We start from the raw sequence: 24472 nt of genomic DNA on the forward strand, positions 1-24472 counted from the left end.
CCCTTAACCAGGCTAGACGTGGGGCTAGCACCTTTATGAACACTCGGGGTGCTGTAGCTGGCCCGAAGGGCAAGGCTACAAACTGAAATGCTGTTCTACTTTGAACTGCAGAAACCTTTGGTGAGCAGGAAATATATGGACATGCAGATATGCATCCCTGATGTCACCAGAAGTTTTCCTCCTTGTAGGATAGAAACTACTGACCCGATCAACTTCATAGAAAGGAGTGGATCTTCAGGAACTGATTTTGATTCTTTTAGATCTAGAATGGATCTGTTGAATTTCTGCGTGGAGCTGTACATGTACAGGAAACGCATGCAAATGGCAGTGAAGGTTTTAAAGGAACCTAAGAAACATATCAGCTGACTCTACTAGAGGTAGCTTGAAAGAGGCACGAACCATCTCTGTAAGAGTTTGTACCAGCAATCTCTCAGATTGCGAGGCTGAAAAAAGTCCAGTTGTCTCCTCCACAAAGTAATCGGTTTGCCTTTCTTCCTGATCACCTGAGGGTAACCCCTCATCCTCTACCCACTGTTCCCTTGATAAGGGGTCTAAGGTTGGGGAGGGGGATCTAACACTTTCTATCCTTTTGGATAGCAGATGTGGCTAAATTTTCCTTCTAGGCCCTACAGGGTGGAGGAAAATTGCATTTTCAATCATGTATACAGGGGCTGAATGTTTTCTCCTCTAGAGTCCGACGGTGGAGGCCGTCTCCACTGCCTAGAGGCAGCTGCCCCTGGCACAGGGGAAGGAGTCCGTTTAAATAAAAAGGACGTTTATACCTTTTTTTTTTTTTCCCCAAAAAGTACCTTTCCTGCTAGAAATCATTTGGATGTATTTGACCAAATAGTCGCTCCCCATGAAAAGGGAAACTAGTCAGAAGCTTTTTTGCAAGATGCTTCGGCTGACCAACTTTTTAACCACAGGGTCCCACGCATGTGTTTTAGCACAAGCACAAGGCGGGACGCTTGGTGTAGAGTCTTATGGCATCTATGGCAAAAAATAGCGCCTTTGGTAGTTTGGCAAACTCACGGGATCCTCAGGGACCTCTTTAAGGGCCACTTTGAACTGGTCCTTTAAGGACTGACAGATGCCTATTGCAGCGACTGCAGGCTGAGAAATGGCACCTGCCAAGGAAAGAGGATTTTAACAAAAATTCCAACTTCTTATCTGTTGGATCCTTAAGCATTTGTGCATTGTCTACTGGACAAGTTACATTTTTATTGATGCTGGAAATCGCAGAGTCTACTGCTGATACTTTCCATCTTTTGTGAATTTCTCCTCCATGGGATAGAGAACTGAGAAACTCTATGGAGGGAGAAAATGCTTATCCGGATAATCCCATTTAGCATAAATAAGTAATCTAGTAATGCATGAAAAGGCTGTAAAGGTTTTAAAGAACCCATGGAAGGGACCAAACTTTCAGCCGACTGTTAGGGGTAGCATGAAAGTGGAATGAACCATCTCTGTAAGAGTTTGTACCATCAATCTCTCAGATTGCGAGGTTGCATAAGGTTCATCAACTGTTTCCTCCGCAGAGGAAAAATCGGCTCGTTTTTCTACGTGATCGTCTGAGGGCAATACCTCATCCTGTGCCCACTGTTCCCTTGGTAAAGGGTTTGAGGTGGGAAGGGGGATCTAGCACGCTTCCTTCGATGGAGGTTGCGATTAAAGCCACTAATCTTTCTTCTAAGCCCTGCAGGGCAGAGGAAAATGCATCTTCAGTCACGTATACAGGGGCTGAAGTGTGAGAAGCAGTTGTACCACCAATAGGTTCCAATGACTCACCCTGGCTTGCCATATCTGGTATCTCTGGAGAGGATAACAGTGTGGAGGTATGCTCGGTGTTCCCAGCACCTGGGGGTGGTATTTTTGGCACCCTTGTGGGAGCTCTGTAAGTCACAATGCTAAGCACAAAAGCAAAGGCACTTTAAGACAAATATAATATTTGCTGAGCAACAGTCTAGCAATAATGTTACCATACAGATCAATTTCTGATGCTGAACAATTGTATTTCCTGTACTGGAAATGCCTGTATACACAGTTTACGTGACCCAGCGCTTCTGTGTCCTGTGTGTTAGCCTCTTCACTTCAGCTGCTCTTGATAGAGACTTTGTCATAAGCGTCAGCTTTATATGAGAGACTTCAGGTGTGAGCCTAATTACTTCACAGTATGTGCACCATGTGCTCCACGTGGACGCAGAGTCCTGCACACGGCGCTGACTGTCTTAGACCACGCCCCCTTTCAGTGACCTACCCCCACCTTTCAAATTAACTTTAGCCAGCGCATGGCACACATTCAGGACTGAAATGCGGACCCGAAGGAGGAGGCTGCCGCTGCCTTCTGGCGCTCCTGGCAGTTTCACTGTATGGGCACAACAAGCTTTAAACAGGCAAGTAAAACATAATAAAATGTTATTAAACTGCTGCTGCTAAACCTCCAAAACCAGAACAAAGCTCCACTTGATGTATAAAAATAAAAAAAAGTCACAGTAGCTGGACAGAGCTGCTGAGAAACAACGTAATAAGGTGTGTGTATCTTTACTCCTGCTAGAGGAGATTTTAAGGCATTACAATGTTTAATATATGGAAGAAAGGCATAGGTGGACTTTACAGTTCCTAAGCTTCTTCCCTTACCTTATCCTCGCTGCAGGATACTACTGAAACAGACAGATCCAAACTTCATCCATCACGACGTGCTGCGTTAGTAAACCTTCAAAGACCGGATCCCATTTAATAGGGGTTCCACTCCTTTGGACCTGTATAGCACCCCTCAGGAGCAACTTTAGGTAATGTAGCAAGACTAAAAAGAGTCCTGGTTCCTAGGACCCAGCCCTCAAAGAGAAGAGAGTTTTTTTAAATCCAGCATGGATCCCTCCTGGAGCTCCTCAGAGCACATCTTCACTTGTGACCAACACCTTAACACACTGGCGAAAAAACTGATGTGCTCCTGGAAGTAGGAGGGGTTATATAGGGAGTGAACTTCCTGGATTGGGTATATCAGTGGCAACACCTGAAGGTGGCCCATAACCCACTAAGTAATTACTTAGGCTCTTAGGTGTCCCATGATGTACGATAAAGAAATCTTTTTTTTTTTTTTTTTTTTTTTAAATTGGTCTTTTTGGTTTATAGCAAAAAAAAAAAAAAAAAAGAAAAAAAAAAAAAGAAAAAAAAGTGGTGATCGAAATACCACTGAGAAAGCGCCATTTGTGGGGTTGGGGGGGGGGGGGGGAGGAGACAAAATTTATTTAAGTGACGTAAATCCTCTGTAGGTCAAGTAGTTACACTCTGGTTGGAAGCCAATTGGCAACTAGAGCTGCACCAGATTTTGCACTCTCCGGTTTTAGTAAATCAACCCCATTGTGTGGTTGGCTCTTTATCCATCAGTGATGGAGGCAGGCAAGACACATCACACTGCCAACAGACTTACAATGATTTCAAACAATGTGTGCACTTACAACATACATTATATGGCCACAAATTTGTGGACACCAGGGTCACCATACCTCTATGAGCATGGTAGACATTCCATTCCCTCCCCCCTACTTTTTCAAAATAGGAAAAAATATTTGTCTTTTTGAGATACTTTACAACCACGATTTTGGGCTTGCTGGTATGGATAAATAGAAAGGAGTAACAGAAGCGTTGATGATGTAACTTTCCTGGAGAAAATGCTGAAATTGGCACCCTACTGTAGACGGTTCATGCACCAGACCTATGGACCAGTATCCTGCGTACACCTACCTGTAGCTTAACAAAACCAAAGCCCTATGAAACTAAATATGCAATTTCTTTGAAGGGGAAACACTGGCAAATCTAAACATTGATCTACCCATGGGGATTAGCTGGCCTAGAGATGTGGATATGCGATCAGAACTGGAGGGAACCTGAAACAGCATTTTCACTTGGAAAGGTGTGGGTCCTATCCCTTTGACTTTATTGATCCCTCTCCGCAAAACGGTTACTATAGCTTAGTTGGAGTGGTTGTAAACCCTTGCATATACCCAGTGAAGTGACTGGCCTCAGGTGAGACAGATAAAACAAATCCCCCTACATAAGTTGTACCTGTTTATCTGCGGTCTGTGTGCTGGAGGTCCTTCCCGTCACCATTTTTCTCTTGGCGTCAGGAAAACTTGTCAGAAGTGATTCATGCCGATAGGGGAAGGAAGCAGCAAACTACACTTAGTGCACTTAATTGAGTCAAGTACACACCATAAACCAGGGGTCTCCAAACTTTCTAAACAAAGGGCCAGTTTACTGTCCTATAGGGGAGCCAGATTGTGGCCATAAGGAGTGGAAAATGTCCCAGCATCACTTGGAGTACACAACGCACCATCTTTGGCGTCATTGGGAGGAATTGAGCCCCATCGTTGGCGCCACTGGGAGGAATTGAGCCCCATCGTTGGTGTCATTGTGCCCCACCATTGGGAGGAATTGACGGCCACCATTGGCGTCATTGGGAGGAATTGACGGCCACCATTGGCGTCATTGGGGGGGGGGATTGTCCCCCATCATTGGCGGGGAATTGTCCCCCATCATTGGCATCATTGGGGGGGGGAATTGTCCCCCCATCATTGAGGGGGAATTGTCCCCCATCAATTGTGTCATTGGGAGGAATTGTGCCCCATCATTGGTAGGAATGGTGCCCTACTGTTTGTGTCATTAGGTAGGATTGTGCCCAATCATTGGGAGGAACTGTGCCCCTTTGTTGGCATCAGTGAATGAAAATACCCCAAGGGCCATTAAAAAAAAAAAAAAAAAAGCAAGAAAAAGGGCCACATCCGGGCCTCAGTTTGGAGACCCCTGCTATAGAGGGATATTCTATGTTCAGATTTCATGTCTGAGTTTACAGCCATTTTAAATCTGAGAATAAATCAACTTTAATAAAACAATCTTCAGACCAGATGTTACCAATCACAAGCACTCAACACATATACAATGATCAGGCTGATTTATTTGATTTTTTTTCTTTTTTGTGTGTGTGGCCATATCACTTCATAAAAACAATACAACTGTAGAGGCAGTTTTTTTTTTTTTTTTAAAACGTAGCTTATTTTGTTTCTCTTTCTACCCACCGAGCACATTACGGATCAATGCAAGATGGAGGTGCATGCCATGTGGGCAAATCGGGGGCTGCATTTCCGAGATCCCCGTTTGCCATGTTTTTACAAGTGACAATGGACCATAGCGCCTGGCTTGTGTAAAGAAAAAAAAAAAAAAAAAAAGAAAAAAGCTTAGACTACAGCAGGGTTGAGCAGCCACCATGGTGGGGGGGGGGGGGTGTCTTCTGTTCTGGAGGAACTGCAAGATCTTGCGCAGTTAAGCTCAACCTTACTCTGCAGCGTTTTTTTTTTTTTTTATTTAAGATCAGACAAACCAAAAAGTTATGGTTTGGTGGCAGTAACAGGACTAAAGATAAGTCTCATACTGATTTTTAACATGGCGCAGCCATGGCATGTTTGGGGGGGGGACGCGACTGTACCCCCTTTGTAACATCACTTACCGTCAGCCACGATGCGTAGCTTAGTGTTTGTGTCATACTAAATCACTCTAATATGAGAAGTCAAGGCCGGTAATTCAACTGCAGCATAATTACAATGGGTATACAGACTTGATGAATGGGGTTTTTTTGTTGCTGTTTTTGCAAGAAAATCTGAAGTCCGAGGTACAAGCTGTCGACGGCGAAGTCCGGGTAAAAGATGGCGCCTTTTAAACTGAACACTGAAAAAAACAATGGCTCTCCGGGCTGGAGAACCATCAGGGGTCTGCTCTCCTGAGTAAAGCTAAACACAGACTTGGACCAAGTCCAGACATAAAAGAAAAAAAAAAATAATAATAAGACGACCCTAAAGCTGTGTATTTGCCTTCTGAATGGCACTGAAATGACAACAAATGTTAAATGTCCCCTAAAAATCACAAATGTTGGAATTCAGGTAACCATCTTCATGCTGGAAGCTACAAATCTCATCTTCCTGTGAATGGTCAATGAAAAAAAAAAAAACCAGATGACTGTCAGAGGATGGTGAAAAAAAAAACAAAAAAAGTGGATGATTTTAATTACGATTCTTCCATGTTGTTTTCGCTTTTAATACAACAGCAGGTGGTCTTCTGATGAAAACGGAACCCCCGTATTTTAAAGAAAAAAAAAAAAAATAAAGTCCGACAAGCATACCACCGAATCCTATGCTGTAAAGGGGGCGGGAACGGCTTTAAGACGCCTGAAGAAAAACATAATCCCACATTTAAGGTACTCGAGTCACAGTGTCGAGTTAAAGCATCGCTTATTAACCACCTCCCCAAATAATCCCCTCTTTTTTTTGTGCAGCTTTATCCTGAAGGTATAAGGAACAGTCTTTTTGTGTATTTTTTTTTTTTTTTTTCGTTTTGTTTTTAAAAAGTCGCCTGCAATGTTCAATACTTCACTCCTGGGACAAATTCCTTTGCGTCGGGGTTCAGGGTACTTTTGCTCTAAAAAGAAAGAAGAAAACAGAAAAAGGATTAAACAAAAAAAGAAAGACAGGATGGCATTTTAACCACTTACAGCCCAGGCCAATTCTGACACTCCTCTCCTACATGTAGGAAAAAAAAAAATAAATACATTTTTTCCTAGAAAAAAAATCAGAACCACCAAACATACATTTTATTTAGCAGAGACCCTAGGGGGAAAAAAAATGGCGGCTGTAGCCATTTTTTTGTTGCACAGTATTTTTTCAAATTTTTTTTTTTTTTTAAAAGCCAAAAACACTTTTATGAATTAAAATAAAAAAACAAAAAAACACAACACTAAAAAACAAATATTTACCCCAATTTTTTTGGTAGAATGTGAAAGATGTGACGCAGAGTAAATAGTCAACATGTCACGCTTTAAAATACACACTGGTGGAATGGCACCAAACTTCGGTACTTAAAGAGGAGTTCCACCCGAGGTCCAGTCAAAAAAAAAAAATTAAAAAAGTCAGCAGCTACAAATACTGCAGCTGCTGACTTAATTGGACACTTACTTGTCCCAGGGTCCAGCGATGCGGGGGATCGAAGCCCGCTAGTTTCCCCCTCCGTTCAGCGGCGCCGGCATTGCAACTGTGGGCGCCGGGCTGTGGCTTCACAGCCTGGCACCCACTGCGCATGTGCGAGCGGTGCCGCGATTGGCCGCTCAGTCACCTAGGACCTGTAATGGGTCCCAGATGATTGACAGGAGGGAGGGAGCAGAGCGGAGCCCTTCCTGTGCCGAGGGGGAAGTGATGTCACCAGCCCAGGCACTGGAAGGGGCAGACTACGAGGGCCCCCATAGCAACAGGCATTTAGAAGTTAAAAAAAAAAATATCCAAATGTTTGTTTTTTTAGGATTTTTCATGTATTTTTTTGGGGTGGAACCCCACTTTATCCACTTCAATATAGGTCACTTTTCAGCGCTGTCACACTTTGAATGACAATTGCGCGGCCACGCAACACTGAATTCAAACTACATTTTTAATCATTTTCTTCCCACAAATAGAGCTTTTCTCCTTCACTGACAGGCACCAATAGGCAGCACTTGGATGAGGCCTGTGCCGATGATCAGCGCAACCCCCGCCCCCCCCCCACACACAGGAGAGCCACTGATCGCATCTGTCAGCACACACCGAAGAAAGCAGATTACCAGCGCTTCCTTACCAGCACTTCCTGGTTCACGCTATGATTGGTCACAGCTGATCACATGGTAAAGAGCCTCCGTTCAAAGGCTCTTTACCACGATTGGAGATGCGGTGTGTCAGCTACGCCACACTACCCATCGCTGTGCTGCGTACCCCCCCGCGTTAGCTTATCCTGCTGGACGTCATATGACGCCCAGTCAGGATAACTGAACCACTTCCCGGCCATCATTCTGCTATAGGTCGGGCAGGAAGTGGTTAACCTCCATAGGCGATGCTTTAAACATTTTTACAGGTTACCAGTTTTGAGTTGGAGGTCTAGCGCTAGAATTATTGCTCCAGCTCCAATGTTCGTGGCGATAGGGGCACTTTGTAAAAAAAAAAAAAAAAAACCCCACAAACCATCCCATTACATTTTATTGACTCTCTTTTTAATCCCATTACAAGGAATGTAAACACCCCTTGTAATAGAAATAGGGCATGACAGGTCCTCTTTTACGGAGAGATCTGGGGTCTATAATTCCCCACATCCAACCGCCCCATTTATTCTCAGGCTCCCCGATCGCACGGGAGAGACTGGAGAAGCACCGGAGTGTGGCAGGAGGGGGGACATCCCATATGTGTTTATTTTAACCGTATGATGGAGGGTAAAAATTAATGTTAAATGCAATGTAAACAATTTTTCAATTTTGTTATGCCCCCCTCCCCCAGTTTATTTTTTGTATATCAAAAAGAACACTGGCACAAAATTGGAAATGGGTAACAATAGTCAGCTTTTTGATTTACTTTTCTTATTCTACCTAAAAACACACTTTTCCTATGCAAAATAGTCACCCTGACCCCTTTACTTGTTCCGAACACTGACCTAGACCAAACTTTTATTTTGCTCCCCCCCCCCACATTTCCTTTGTGGGGGGGGGGGGGGATTGCGCTGCGGGGACCAGTCTGGCCATGGGGAGCACCTAGATCAGGGGTCTTAAACCGGTGGCCCTCCAGCTGTTGCAAAACTACAGGTCCCATGAGGCATTGCTAGGCTGACCGTTATAAGCATGACTCCCACAGGCAAAGGCATGATGGGACTTTTGTTTCGCAACAGCTGGAGGGCTGCCAGTTTGAGAGTTTGAGACCCCTGCCCTAAACAAGAACAAGCAACTAACCCCTTGCAGTGTAGGGACAGCCCGACTGTAAAGGATCTTTTTTTTTTTTTTTAGTTGCTCAGAGTCGGGCTTTAAAGCAGAAGGGGGAATACCATAGACAAAAAGGGTTACAGACTGGTCCGCTCTGAAGCTGGTCTTGATGCACACACAAGCCTGACCACGGCAGTGAAAGGGTTAAAAAGCACAACATTTCTATCCAGGGACACCAATCAACTCTTTAAATCTAACCCCTGCCTTTCTGTTCTTGGGCTTACGAAGCCATCAGCAGATCTGTGTAAACTTTAACTGGCTAACATTCAGTCTGTTTAATTATTATGCTGAATCCGAAGCCAAAACCTACAAATTGGTGCAACCCCCCCTGTCCCCCCCCCCCCCCACCCGTTCTATGGACCCGCCTACTGCCAAACAAAGCTGGTCTGGATTAGCGTTATCTGGCAGCACCCCGAGATTGCTGTATTTAGTCACCAGTAATCTGCACTGGAATCTGACCAACGCACGTTCGCAAAATACAAACCTTCCAGGTGTAGTGTTTAACCACTTCCCGTCCTGTAGGACACCCTATGACCATCTTAGGATGAAGTGGTGATATCTGAATGATGCTTGCAGCTACAGGCACCATTCATATACCAGTGTTTTCAGCCAGCAATTCCCTATAATGTTAAAGCCGTCCTAGGGGCTATTCAGCCGCTGGATTGCTCTGCCGCGAGATCGGGAAGTCAGATTACCATAGAGCTGGCCATGGACCGGCTGATCCCTGCCCATCTCTATGACCCTGGGAGGCCGGAAGTGATGCCATGACGTCACTTCCGGCGCTGTAAAATGCAGCAGTTTTTCCTCCCCTGGAAAGCAGAGAGATTTTTTTTTTTTTTTTTTTAAATCTCATGCTTTCCAGGGTAGAGGAGATATCTGGGGTCTCATTGACCCCCAATGTCTCCATATAGAGGACCTGTCATTCCTTAATCCTATTACAAAAGGATGTTTACATTTCTTGTAATAGGAATAAAAGATATAGATAGAGATCTCCCTCTATATATAGTGAAGTGAACGCATACGTAGGTCACGCCCGCATATGAAAAACGGCATTCAAACCACACATGTGAGGCATCACCACAAACGTCACAGCGAGAGCAATAATTCTATCATAAGACCTCTGAACTGGTAACCTGTAAAAATTTTAAAAGTGTAGCCTATGGAGATTTTTTAAGTACCAAAGTCTGGGTGCCATTCCACAAGTGTGTGCAATTTAAAAAAACGTGACATGCGAGATGTCTATTTATGCGGCGCAACATCAGCTTTCACATTATACAAAAGAAATTGGGGTATATATTGTAGTTTTATTTTTTTAACTTAAGTTTTGGGGTTTTTTTGGCGTTTGAAGAATTGCTGCGCAAAAACCACGTGACAAAAAAAAAAAAAAAATAATTGCAACGGCCGCCATTTTATTCCCTAAGGCAGTGATGGCAAACCTTGGCACTTTCATGATGCTTTAATACTCTGCAGAGTGCATGGGCATCATAGGAAATGTAGTTCCAAAACATCTGGGGTGCCAAGGTTCACCATCACTTCCCTAGGGTGTCTGCTAAATAAATAAAAAGAAGGTGACGATTTGTGTGTATGTAGGAGAGAAATTCCAGAAGTGGGCTTGGGTGGCATAGGGTTAAAGCATTATTACTCACTGGTATGATTCTTTGCACTAAAGCAACCTTGCCCATTGCAAAAAAATAATCCAACTGAAAGTTGACCATAATAGAAGTCATATTCTACCTTTCCAGTGCTTCAGCCACCACCAGCAATCATTCAAACTGCTGTGAGTCCTTCCATCAAGCCCCATATCATAAGACACTGACATGGGGGGGGTCAGAGGAAGGAACCACAGCAGTCAGTGGGGTACACGGGCATCCTCCACATCCGAAGAGGTTAATACCCAAACACTGACGGAGGCTGCAGAGCTGGAACAGAGGTAAGGCAGGAGACACGGCCCACCAGGATGGCAAGTATATTACGGCTTCTGCTGTAGAGTGCTTTCAGTTGGAATCTTTTTTTTTTTGGGGGGGGGGGGGGGGGGGGGGGCGCAGAGTCCCCTATATCTGAACAGATCCATAGAAATATACAATTCCCTCCCAGTACTGTAAGGTCTGATCTGTTTTGCAAAAAAGAGAACTGCTGCTCTAAATTATGATATTCACGGCCTCTCTCCTCCTTTGAAACGAGAGGAACTTTGTGAGAAAATGCATGCACTCACCAATGTAATCTTACACCTACACGGCATTAATTTACAGACAAAGCACAGGCCTACGTATAAAAATAGCAGTGCCCTTCACCACCGGTGGAGGAGAGGTCTGCTGTTTGGAGAGAGGGGAACAGAAAAAAGGAACCCAAACCACTATTTGGCACGCATATAAAGTCTGGACATACAGGCAGAAAAATTAGTTCTATTTTACTAGGAATATAAATAAATGCAATGCTGGAGTCTAGCAACCAAATCGCTGCAATCCGACACAAAGCTTGCACAAGGCATTTCATGATGGAGAAAAAAAAAAAGCAGTGGTGGAAGTGGGTAGGGCTTGGCTTTATTCCCGTGTCTCACCAAGGTAGGTTTATAAACGACCTGCTAGGGGTTAAAGCACACAGCGGCTTGTAGTGCAGCACAATGGTTGTGCTTTACTGCTCCTCAATACAGTACAAGGAGACCGTTCTGCTAAGCCACTAAAGACAATGAAGGTATCTTAGCTCAACAAACGTTAAGCAGAGGCATTGAAGAAGCTGCACAATGCTCTCCATGTCTAGGTTGACATCTATGCGGCTGCGCTTTATATGTTTTTTCCAGGCACATTTTGCAGTGCGATTTGCATTTTAAAACACTAGTTTTTGCATGCAGTTTTCAATCATTTTAAGCTCCCCCGTTTAACCACTTGCCGACCAGCTCCGGTACATATACGCTGGCAGTTTGAAGAAAAACATCTCGGTAACGGCAACAGCTGCTGCCACAACCGAGGTATCCATCTTTAGAGGCGGTGGTTCTGTTTACGATAATGGTGGTCTCTGCAGCGGGAGAGGTGCCACCCGCCCCCCTCCAGCTTACCGAAGCCGTCGGCAGAGGTGGCGATCAGGACCTGTCCGTGGCTGGGCGTGGAGACGAGTGAGGGGAAGATGGCCCCCACCCATCTCCATACTATAGCAGGGCGGAAGCGACGTCAAAACGTCACTTCTGCCCATACGTCTTAAAAAGGCACATTTTTCTGTTGTCATTTTTTCAAATGACAATTTTTTTTTTTTTTTTTTGCATTTAAGTCCAAATATGAGATCTGGGGTCAAAAAGTCCTCAGATCTCATATTTAAGAGGTCCTGTCATGCTTTTTTTTTCTATTACAAGGGATGTTTACATTCATTGTAATAGGAATAAAAGTAACCCATTTTTAAAGAAAAAAAAAAATAAATAAAAATCAAGCAAAGTAAGAATTTTTTTTTTTTTAAAGCGCCCCACCCTGGCAAGCTTGCGCGCAGAAGTGAACGCATACGTGAGTAGCGCACACATATGAAAATGGTGGTCAAACCACACATGTGAGGTATCGCTGCAATCGTTAGAGTGAGAGCAATAATTCAAGCCCTAGACCTCCTCTGTAACTCAAAACATGCAACCTGTAGAATTTTTTTAAATGTCACCTATGGAGATTAAGGGTAAACATTTGTCACCATTCAACAAGCGGGTGCAATATTGAAGTGTGACATGTTGGGTATCAATTTACTTGGGTCCCAAGTAATTTTTTGGCAAAAAAACAAAAACAAAAAAAAAAACAAACAAAAAAAAACAAAACTTGTTTTTAACTTGTAAACACAGAGTCTGAAAAAGAGGCCTGGTCTTTAAGTGGTTAAGCACACTGTACATTGCTGGTTGTCAATGTCCCTACTAATGGATGAGCCATCAGCTGTCAGCAGGGTTCCCCGCTGACAGCTGAATGTTAAAAAAATAAAATAAAAATATATTGCCGGAAACCCCCACATGGGAGGCAGGATTCAGGGGCCCCTTTCTTAAAGGGGGCTTCCAGATTCCGAGAAGCCCCCTGCCCCCAGAACCCCACAACCACCAAGCAGAGTTGTGGGGGAGATACCCTTAGCCACATCAACATGGGGGGCAAGATGCTTTAAAGGTGGGGGGGGCAGAGGCACCCCCAAAGCACCTACTTCCTCCATGTTGAAGGCATGCGGCCTGGAATGGTTCAGGGGGGGGGGGGGGGGGGGCACGCTCGCTACCTCCCTTTCCTGACCTGCATGCCCACCTTTTTTTTTTCTTCATTTTGGCGTTATCCCTTGAATCCATACTAGACCTGAAGGGACTGGTATAGACCCCACGCTGTTTTTTTTCCCCCCAATTTTTTTTTTTTTCTTACATTCAGCTGTCAGCAGGGAATCCTGCTGACAGCTGATGACTCATTGGTTAAGGGCGCGGCAGCCAACTTCCCAGACCACTACTTAGCATGCAGCTACATACAGTTTATACGCTGACTGAAAAAAAAAATAAAAATAATTAAAAAAAAAAAAGTGCAAGAACACATTAAGAATCGCATAACACTTGCATTTCTGGTGCGATTCCATTGAAGTCTATTACATGCAAAAAACATAGGGAAAAAAAAAAAAAAAAGTCCGAGACTATTTCCAAAAACGGACCGGCTGCAAAACGCATAGATGTGAACGTGTAAGTCACATTAGGTTCAGTCTCAACACCGAAGGAAGGTAAACGTACCAAGATGTCCTCTGTACTATGAGTGTCATTGACTGAGAGACCATTTAACTGCTGCTGCAACTGCCCGACCACACCCTGCGGCAAGTCTCGGGAGGGGATGAACCAGTCTTGGTCTTCCTCGTCCAACATTTCCTGGAAGCAGCGGTCTAGAAACTCCTGCTCCTGTAGCTCCTCTTCCACCTGAAGAAACCAAAAAAAAAAAAGAAAAGAAAAAGGTGACAAAAAGCACAAGATGTCCATCATTTTGTTTTTCTTTTCCCCTTTCCAGCCAGTGAGAGCTGGCCCTTTAAAATGTCATAACACCACAGGCATTACATGCGATTCCTGTGGTTGACCGCCAGTGACCATGTGTGCTTCCTAGTCATGCGGTGGACCGCCAGTGACCATGTGTGCTTCCTAGTCATGCGGTTGACCGCCAGTGACCATGTGTGCTTCCTAGTCATGCGGTTGACCGCCAGTGACCATGTGTGCTTCCTAGTCATGCGGTTGACCGCCAGTGACCATGTGTGCTTCCTAGTCATGCGGTTGACCGCCAGTGACCATGTGTGCTTCCTAGTCATGCGGTGGACCGCCAGTGACCATGTGTGCTTCCTAGTCATGCGGTGGACCGCCAGTGACCATGTGTGCTTCCTAGTCATGCGGTGGACCGCCAGTGACCATGTGTGCTTCCTAGTCATGCGGTGGACCGCCAGTGACCATGTGTGCTTCCTAGTCATGCGGTGGACCGCCAGTGACCATGTGTGCTTCCTAGTCATGCGGTGGACCGCCAGTGACCATGTGTGCTTCCTAGTCATGCGGTGGACTGCCAGTGACCATGTGTGCTTCCTAGTCATGCGGTTGACCGCCAGTGACCATGTGTGCTTTCTAGTCATGCGGTTGACCGCCAGTGACCATGTGTGCTTCCTAGTCATGCGGTTGACCGCCAGTGACCATGTGTGCTTCCTAGTCATGCGGTTGACCGCCAGTGACCATGTGTGCTTCCTAGTCATGCGGTTGACCGCCAGTGACCATGTGTGCTTCCTAGTCATGTTATTTCTGTGGATGACTGCCAGTGACTATGTGTGCTTCCTAGTCATGTGATTGGCTGTCACAGTGACCATGTGCGCTTCCTAGTCATGTGATTGGCTGTGGTTGAACGCCAGTAAACATGGGTGACTCCTGGTCATGAGATTTCCCGTGGTTGACCATGTGCGCTTCCTGTGATTGGCTGTCAGTGACCATGTGTGCCTCCTGGTCATGTGCATTCTGTGGTTGGCTGTCAGTGACCATGTATGCTTCCTAGTGTTGACTGCCAGTGACCATGTACGCCTCCTGGTCATGTGATCGACATGCCACAGTGATCCACTACTGTCACAGGGAGCTGTCAGTGGCGGCACGCTCACAGTGCTGGAGACGCCTAGTGAGCACACACCTTCTATGGCAGCTAGGTGTTAAAGCCCACAATTGTGCTGCAAATATACAATTACAATCAGGGTTGTAAGAGTGGGCAAAAATCATAAACCTCTGTCATATTTTATTGCAGTTTTCATTGAGGGGAGGGGGGCTTTCCTTCACTTGCTATTCATCAGACACCAATATAAGAAGCAGGGAGAGCGGGTGTCACTGGGACAAGAAGGCATAGCCAGGAACATCTCACAGGTTCTAACCCGGCTGTGTCCCGACTGACATGAAAGGGACTACCTGCATGCATTTGCATGGAACACCTGTGCATCCCGTGCAGGCAAAACACGGCCCCTCATATGGGTCCACTCTTAAGTACGAGGCCCATAGGTCCCTTTCACACAGGCGTTCTCAGCCTATTTTTGATCCACGATTACTTTGATAAAAAAAAAAAAAAAACACACACACACACACACGTATCTCTAAGGGTAGCCAAGGACCTGCTGGGATGGACCAGAGGGTGTCCAGGTGAAAGAAGCCCTAATCTCTATGAATTACATATGTATGGGATAGAATCAAGACTATGGACTGAATATATCTTGTTGTAACTTATCTCAAGCTTACTTATGAGCCAATCCCCGCTATTAACCACTTCAATATGTGCCATAGTCAAAAGACAGGTAAAGCGTGGTTTTGTTATGGGAGAGCATCCATAGACGCCCTCCCAGAACACGCCTGGGGTGCACATCGAGGCGTGCACTGTCATCGTGGTAAAGGGCCAATTACAGTGGCCCTTTACCATGTGATCATCTGTGTCCAATCACAGCTGATACATGTAAACAAAATTTGCCAGTTAAATCAGCATGCCTTTCCTCGCATGCTGTCACAGCATGAGGTGAGGAAAGCCGGTAAACCAGCAAGCTCGACAGAGCGCATTTTACAGTGCTGCCCCCCACACAAACACACATTAGTTAAGAAATTACTTATTTTCAAACTTTAAGACAAAAAAAAAAAAAAAAACACAACAACACTTCACAGGCATAGCAACGTGCCGATATGTCACTGCCTGTTTACGGGTTTTGTGGGCGCCCCCGACCACCTACTCAGCGGGAGTTTGTCAGCAGATCCTGGTCAACGATTCATGACTGGGACCTGCTGATCAGCTGTGTCCAATCACAGGGCTCTGTACAGAGGGAATCACCACACACCAAAAACACACCGAGTATACACCGTAGGCTTTAGACGATATAAAAAAAAAAAAAAAAAAAGAAGAAGAATACAAATTTAATTTGGGTGCAGTGACCGTGCAATTACCAGTTAAAGTAGCACAATGCTGAATAGCAAAAAATAAAATTGACTGTTATGAAGGGGGTAAAACCTTCTGGAGCGGAAGTAGTAAACTTTTGCAAATAGGACAGGAAGTTTATGGTGCCCCTGGTCCCCCAACTCCACCATGCTTGGAATCAAGGAGGCGGTGGGGGCTAAAAGGTGACCTTCGCAATTAAAGTGGTTATAAAGGCAGAAGGGGTTTTCATCTTAATGCATTAAGATATAAAGCCTTCTGTGCTCAGCAGCTCCCCCCCCCCCAGCCCCCCTAACACTTACCTGAGGTGTCTTCTCTATCCAGCGATGTCCACGAGTGTCTTGGCTGTCTGCGATACTCCTTCCCGATTGGCTAAGACACAGCAGCGGTGCCATTGGCTCCTGATGCTGTCAAAGTCAGCTAGCCAATTAGGAGAGGGGGCGGGGCCGGGGCTCCATGTCTGAATGGACACAGGGAGCCATGACTTGGTTTGGGTGCCCCCATAGCAAGCTGCTTGCTGTGGGGGGCACTGAACAGGTGGGAGGAGCCAGGATCACAGAACAGGGACCCGAGAAGAGGAGGATCTGGGCCGCTCTGTGCAAATCCACTGCAACAGAGCAGGAAAGTATAACATGTTTGTTTTGTTTACCCCCTGTAAACATAAGTAGATTTTACAATCACTTTAACCTCAGGTCCTTGAAGGCGAGATCTTACAGGGGTAGCAGCCTTGCTAGTTTCTGGTCAGTTTAAATTTGGTAAAATGCGACACCGAATGGTTTTTGTAAGCTTGTATTATACACACACACACACACACACACACACACACACACACCTTAAAAACTATAATAAACTATTGTAAAAGAAAAATAAGTTTTTCAAATCCTTACATTGAATAAGGTCCCTTTCACACTGAAGTGCCCTAAAAGGTGGCCTAGTAGTAACAGGAAGCCCGCCATGACAGAACAATGGAGGATACATCCGGGCCGTTCTTTATATGAAAAGACTTTGTTGCCTGGAGGTCACGTTGACCTTCTTGACTCAATATTTGCAAGTTCCTGACCTTGGCATGCACACCCGACCTACCGTGTTCCAGATGAATGAATGACGTACTGCCCGGCACAGGCTCCACATAAGAGCTAAGCAAGCAGCATCTTCAGAAGGCAGTCCGCAAATGCAAAAACAAAAAACTTCACAGGCTTAACGTAGAATTCCTGGATAAACCTAATCTTAAAATCCGGTGTTAGCAGTTAGATGTACTAGTAGGATTCAATGCACTCAAACTGAAGCCAAACTGCAACTAATAGTTTATTCCCACAAGGAAAGAGAACTGCATTAATTTCTTATAAAGTGTTTTACACAAAGAAAATCTGATCATTGTAAGCACCCCTGTCTGTGGTAAATGGGTTGACTTCAGGGTTGCAACCAATAGAAAAAAAAAAAAAAAAAAAAATTTATGAATACTTTCAGGCAAGCACTCACCAATACATAGACTGATAATTAGTGGTGCGATTTAAGTCAATACAAAAAAAAATAAATAAAATATTGGGCGCAAGTCGCACTGCAAAGAATCACATGCAATTTCCCCCACTGCTCCAGTGTGTATAGAAAAAAGGGAAAAGTGCCATCTAGTGGCCAGTTCAAAAAGAACGTTAGCACTCACAGTACATCTGGCCACATGCAAAATAATCTACATAGGTGTCCTGATACCGCCGATGATAGCAAAAATCGGGGCCACTGGCAGATGCTTACAGGGCTGGAAGAGAGGTTCCGGGACCCCCCGTGGGTATAGGGGCATAAGTGATGTCAGCTTGGGGGTGGACCACCTCTACATCTCCGCCAGCCCTGTGAGCACCTCCAGCGCCCCCCCCCCCCCCCAGTTTGCCATCATCGGCAGACCAGGACACCTGGATTATTTTGCATGTGGCCAGAGATATATATTTATTATATAGATATTAGAAGTCGACCGATATATCGGCCGATATTTGGCTTTTTTTTAACTTAAATCGGCATCGGCCGATTGTGCTGATAAAAAAAGCCGATTATAACTTCAGCGGGACTTGCAAATTACTTCTGTAATAGAAGTCAATGCAAGCTGCCTGAAAGTTATCTGTGGAGAGGATTCTCTCCTCCCTGGGCAGCCTGCCAAGTCTGATAAGAATATACATTGTATCTTTTCAGGTTGTTTTATCAATAGACTGAACTCCCTGTGTAGAAGTTCTCAGTTTAACCATTTAAAGACAATCTTTTCTGACACTTGTTGCTTACAAGTAAAAATCCTGTATTTTGTGCTATAAAATCACTTAGAACCCCCAAACATTATATATATATATCTCTATATAGATATATAGATATATAGATATATAGATATATAGATCTATCTATCTATCTATCTATCTATCTATCTATCTATCTATCTATCTATCTATCTATATAATTTTTTTTTAGCAGAGACCCTAGGGAATAAAATAGCGGTTGTTGCAATATTTTATGTCACACGGTATTTGCGCAGCGGTCTTTCAAACGCAATTTTTTTTTAAAGAAAATACACTAATGAAATAAAAAAAAAAAAAAAATATAAGCAGTGAAGTTAGCCCATTTTTTTTCGTCCAAAAGTTTTGATTACCTGTTTTTGTGTATTTAATATTTAAGATATCGTTTTTTTTTTTTAATCTAAATTATACATACAAGTGAACTGATTGGAGGTTTGTTTTGTTTAATAAATGTTAAAAAATTTCTGTATTACTTAAGGCTGCTCTCACACTGGAGCGGGCAGGCGTTGACGGTAAAACGCTGTTAGTTTTAGCGACGCTTTACCGTCATTTTAGCGGCTCTATTTGGCTGCTAGCGGGGCGCTTATAACCCAGCTAGCGGCTGAGGAAGGGGTTAAATGCGCCCCTGAAGCGCTGCTGCCGAAACGCTTTGCAGGCGCTTCGGCAGCAGTGCGCATTCATTTCAATGGGCAGGAGTGGTGGAGGAGCGGTATACATTGCTCCAAAGATGCTGTTTGCAGGACTTTTTTTTTTTTTTTTTAAACATCCTGCCAGCACATCGCCTCAGTGTGAAAGCACTCAAGCTTTCACACTGAGACTGCAGGGGAGCCGTTTTACAGGCGCTATTTTTAACCCAAAAGTGTCTGAAAAACACCCCAGCGTGAAAGGGGTCCAACTGTTAGATTTTATGAGATGAAGGGAAAAAAAAAAAAAAAAAAAAAAAAATCGGCATCTATCGGCCACCGCGATTCCTAAATATCGGCATCGGCCAGAGAAAAACCCATATTGGTCGACCTCTAATAAAATTTTATATAGATATATAGTGTGTATCTCAAAAAGATTTTGAGGGTCAGTGCCAATCTGCAGCCTCAGCAGTGCCCATGATTGCAGCCTGATCTGTGCCTCATTACACAGAGCCGGGATCTCCCGTGTACTCGCAGTCACACAGTCCGCATCCTTGGCTGGCTCTTATGATAGACAGAACACTGTTCCAATGCTGGGACATGTGATGTCTATCCTTCACCCTCTGAGGCAGCCAGGTATAAAGTTAGCGTATAACACATACAAAATTTGCCTCCTATTTTCAGGGGAAAAATGTGAATGTTATACGCCAATAAATACGGTAGTTTTAAGTGCAAGGGAGCGATTTAGGGTCTTATAGACACCCCCCCAAAATCCCTCCATAAAGAGGACCTGTCACAACAGATGTTTACATTGCTTGTGACAGCATTAAAAGCGATCGGTTTATTTTTTTTTATTTAACCACTTCCAGACCGCCGCACGACGATGTACGTCCAAACTTTGAAGGGGGATACCGCTATGGCAGCAGCTAGCTGCCATAACCCCGGTATCCCCGTTTTCGTGCGGCGGACGGCTTTCTGATAAAAGTGGTCTCTGCGGCCGATTCGTCGCGAGATCACTTTTAAATCGGTGGCGGGAGAGGGCCCCCCGCCGCGATCCGGTGCCACCGGTAGTGGCGGAGGCGATCGCATCCTTCTCCGTGCCGTGCCTGGAGACCAGTGAGGCTAACATGGCGCCCACTCGTCTCCATGACACTGCTGGGCGGAAGCGACATCAAAACGTCATTTCCTCCCACGCCTCTTAAAAGGCATATATTTTTTTCAATGTCATTTTTGGAAATGACTTTTTATTGCATTTTAGTGTAAATATGAGATGTGAGGTCTTTTTGACCCCAGATCTCATATTTAAGAGGACCTGTCATGCTTTCTTTTACAAGGGACGTTCACATAGGAATAAAAGTAACACAATTTTTTTTTTTTTTTTAAAAAACCAGTGTAAAAAACAAATAAAATAATGTAAAAATAAAATTTTTTTTTAAAAAACCCCCGTCCCGACGAGCTCACGCGCAGAAGCGAACGCATACGCGAGTAGCACCAGCATATGAAAACAGTGGTCAAACCAAACATGTGAGGTATCGCCACGACCGGTAGAGCGAGAGCAATAATTTTAGCCCTAGACCTCCTCTAACTGAAAACATGCAACCTGTAGAATTTTTTAAACGTCGCCTATGGAGATTTTTGGGGGTAAAAGTTTGACGCCATTCCACAAGCGAGTGCAATTTTGAAGCGTGACATGTTGGGTATCAATTTACTTGGCGTAACATTATATTTCACAATATAAAAAAAAAAAATTGGGCTAACTTTACTGTTGTCTTATTTTTTTATTCAAACAAAAGTGCGCTTATAAGACCGCTGCGCAAATACGGTGCAAAAAAAAAAAAAAAAAAAAAAAAAGTATTGCAACGACCGCCATTTTATTCTCTAGGGTGCTAGAAAAAAAACCATATATAATGTTTGGGGGTTCTAAGTAATTTTCTAGCAGAAAAGCCTGTTTTAAAACATGTAAACACCTAAAATCCAAAACGAGGCTGGTCTTTAAGTGGTTAAAAATAGCATAAAAACCAAAAAAAATAAAGGGGGGCTAATTTTACCTTTTAGCTTTTTTTAAATACAATGAAGTTTATTTTTTTCCCCAGAGTTTGAAAGACCGCTGCGCAAATAAAAAAAAAAAAAAAATACAGACTTTAACTCGTAAACAAGTGTCAAATAGGCTTGGTCAGCAAGTGGTCAAACTGTTTTACAGCACAGTGCTTCTGCTGTGTAATTTGGCCTCCTGTATCACGTGAAATACCTGGCTGATCCTGCCTGGTGCTGCCCTCCACCCTGTAAACGGACCACAGTTTATCATAGCCGCTGAGCCCAGACACCATGGTTGGTTTACTTGCCTCCGTTACCTGCAGCTCTCCTGTCCTCCTCCCTGCCAGCCAGCTCAGAATGCTGCTATCATTTCCGAGTGTCATTTCTACAATCCCCTTTATTACTACTATTATTAACTGATGTGCCCCAGTGTAGGTGGTTTTGTAAAAATAAGCTGTTCTATACTGTGTTTCCGAGTGCCGCTCGTCACTCACGTGACCGGTCGCGCCTCTCCTCTTCCCAGCTGACAGCAGGGGAGGGTTTCTCAGCCCCTCCCACTGTAGCCGTCAGACTGGGCGCTTGGAAACAGTTTAGAATGGCTTATTTTTACAAAACACATACACTGGGCACATCAGTTAAAGTAAAAGAGGGGATTGCAGAAATGACACTGTGGTTTAAAGAGAAAGTAAACCCGCTTTGTTTCCCTGCAAAGGTAAAGCATAATGGGCTATGCATCGCATAGTAACCCATGTCACTTACCTGACACAGGAGCCTGCGATGTCCCCGATTTCCTCACTGGCAGCAAGCGTCCATTCTTCACCCCTCTTCCTTCTGGGGCCGCGAACTCCGGCTCTGTGACTGTCCGGAGTCGCGGGAGCCGCCAGTCACGGCATGACCCCAGCTTGAACAGCGTGCCCTTTCAAGAGTGCGCATGCGCTGAATACATCGGCGCCTGCGCAGAAGAAAGCATCACCCGGGGAAATAGTAAATATCTCCTAAACCGTGTAGGTTTAGGAGATATTTCAAGTACCTACAGCTAAGCCTTAATCTAGGCTTACCTGTAGGTGAAAGTGGTCTGTAAGGGTTTACAACCACTTTAAGGTTTGACATGTTGGATATCTATTTACTCTTTTATATATTTTACCAAAAAAAAAAAAAAAAAGTTGGGCAATGTATTGAGCTCATGTCCCCTAATATTAACTTTAGTGTATTTTTTTTTTTTTTTTTTTTACAGACCCCATTAGTAATATTGTGCGAGACAAAAAATTGGAACTACCGCTATTTTATGCTCTATGGTGTCTGCTTTCAGAAAATAGATTGTTTTGGGGGGTGGGTTAATGTAATCTTCAGGGCTAAAATAATTAAGCATGTGTGAAAAAATAAATAAAAAAAAACCCAGCTCTGGCAGCAAAAGTAAAGTGAAAACGTGGGAATCGGGGTGTTGGGGATGTCTCTCCAGGCCGCCTGTGGAGGACTTTGCTCTTGCTGACATTAGGCACATTACCTGTCTGTTGAAGTCCTCTTCATTCTCCATCCACATGTACTCTGCGAAGGGGTTGTTTTCATTCTCGTCATGTCCGTTTACCACCTGTTCATCCTTGGACTTGTTGTTGGACGTGGAGTTCCCAAGATTTGAACCGTTCATCATGGCAGTTATCTGGCAGCGAGAGAAAAACAGATTAAGTACAACTACAAATCAGCTGTTAGTTGTGAATCACATGAAAGATCAACAGAGAGAGAAGACGGGAAAGTGTACTGAGCTCATCCAACACTGAGAAGGTTCAACATGAAGGCTACAAACACACGTGTGTGTGACCAAATATCTATTTTCATCCCCTCTGTAATAGGGGGGGAGGGGGATTTAGGATTTGGAGAACGTAGTTTTAGGCCTCAATACAGGACATTTTTGCAGCTGCTCCTCGTGGGGGGTGGGGGTCTGGCTTTTCTGTCTAAACTCCCCTGCATGTTATTCTATGTGCTCATGCACACACAGGCATCTAGCAGCATTTAGAGGAAAAACAAAACAAACACTGCCAGTATCCCCAGGAGCAGAGTTTTGGCTGGAAAAAAAAAAAATGCATCTAAAAAAGGCTAGGCAAGTTTAGCATTTCACTGTTAAATCATTTCAATGTCCAGAATAGATTATTCTGACCAATGAAACAAATTTTACAAGTGTCAGTCTTTTTCCGGCAAAAACACTACAGCCAGGAGGGAAGGCTTCTAGGAGAGCGTTTGAAAAACGTCTGTGTGCATGAGGCCCAAAACTAAAGGTTTTAAAGAGCCTCCACCGCCGGGGGCACCACAAATGGTCTCCCGACACTCAGGAGGGTGCGCAGCCGCAAAGAGCCTCTCCTGCTGGGCACCCGGAGGGTGCGCCGCCGCAAACAGCCTCCCATGCTTGGCTCCCAGAGGGGCGCCGCCACAAAGAGCCTCCCATGCTTGGCTCCCAGAGGGGCGCCGCCACAAAGAGCCTCTCCTGCTGGGCACCCGGAGGGTGCGCCGCCGCAAACAGCCTCCCATGCTTGGCTCCCAGAGGGGCGCCGCCACAAAGAGCCTCCCATGCTTGGCTCCCAGAGGGGCGCCGCCACAAAGAGCCTCCCATGCTTGGCTCCCAGAGGGGCGCCGCCACAAAGAGCCTCCCATGCTTGGCTCCCAGAGGGGCGCCGCCACAAAGAGCCTCCCATGCTTGGCTCCCAGAGGGGCGCCGCCACAAAGAGCCTCCCATGCTTGGCTCCCAGAGGGGCGCCGCCACAAAGAGCCTCCCATGCTTGGCTCCCAGAGGGGCGCCGCCACAAAGAGCCTCCCATGCTTGGCTCCCAGAGGGGCGCCGCCACAAAGAGCCTCCCATGCTTGGCTCCCAGAGGGGCGCCGCCACAAAGAGCCTCCCATGCTTGGCTCCCAGAGGGGCGCCGCCACAAAGAGCCTCCCATGCTTGGCTCCCAGAGGGGCGCCGCCACAAAGAGCCTCCCATGCTTGGCTCCCAGAGGGGCGCCGCCACAAAGAGCCTCCCATGCTTGGCTCCCAGAGGGGCGCCGCCACAAAGAGCCTCCCATGCTTGGCTCCCAGAGGGGCGCCGCCACAAAGAGCCTCCCATGCTTGGCTCCCAGAGGGGCGCCGCCACAAAGAGCCTCCCATGCTTGGCTCCCAGAGGGGCGCCGCCACAAAGAGCCTCCCATGCTTGGCTCCCAGAGGGGCGCCGCCACAAAGAGCCTCCCATGCTTGGCTCCCAGAGGGGCGCCGCCACAAAGAGCCTCCCATGCTTGGCTCCCAGAGGGGCGCCGCCACAAAGAGCCTCCCATGCTTGGCTCCCAGAGGGGCGCCGCCACAAAGAGCCTC

At 45.3% G+C, this 24472-nt stretch overlaps 1 protein-coding gene across 1 annotated transcript in view; it reads right to left on the reverse strand.

Moving 5' to 3' along the window:
- Window positions 1-4934: 4934 nt before the first annotated feature.
- The window catches only part of PAIP2B (poly(A) binding protein interacting protein 2B), a gene marked incomplete in the record, with an annotated part of 36680 nt that continues 17142 nt past the window's right edge, over window positions 4935-24472 (reverse strand). The window contains 3 exon segments of the mRNA XM_073611044.1: window positions 4935-6468; window positions 13527-13706; window positions 22641-22786. Of these exon segments, the coding sequence (XP_073467145.1) occupies window positions 6412-6468; window positions 13527-13706; window positions 22641-22784 (381 nt within the window).

The sequence above is a fragment of the Aquarana catesbeiana genome, linkage group LG01 (assembly GCF_042186555.1).
Source record: "Aquarana catesbeiana isolate 2022-GZ linkage group LG01, ASM4218655v1, whole genome shotgun sequence".
Classification (NCBI taxonomy): Eukaryota; Metazoa; Chordata; class Amphibia; order Anura; family Ranidae; genus Aquarana; species Aquarana catesbeiana.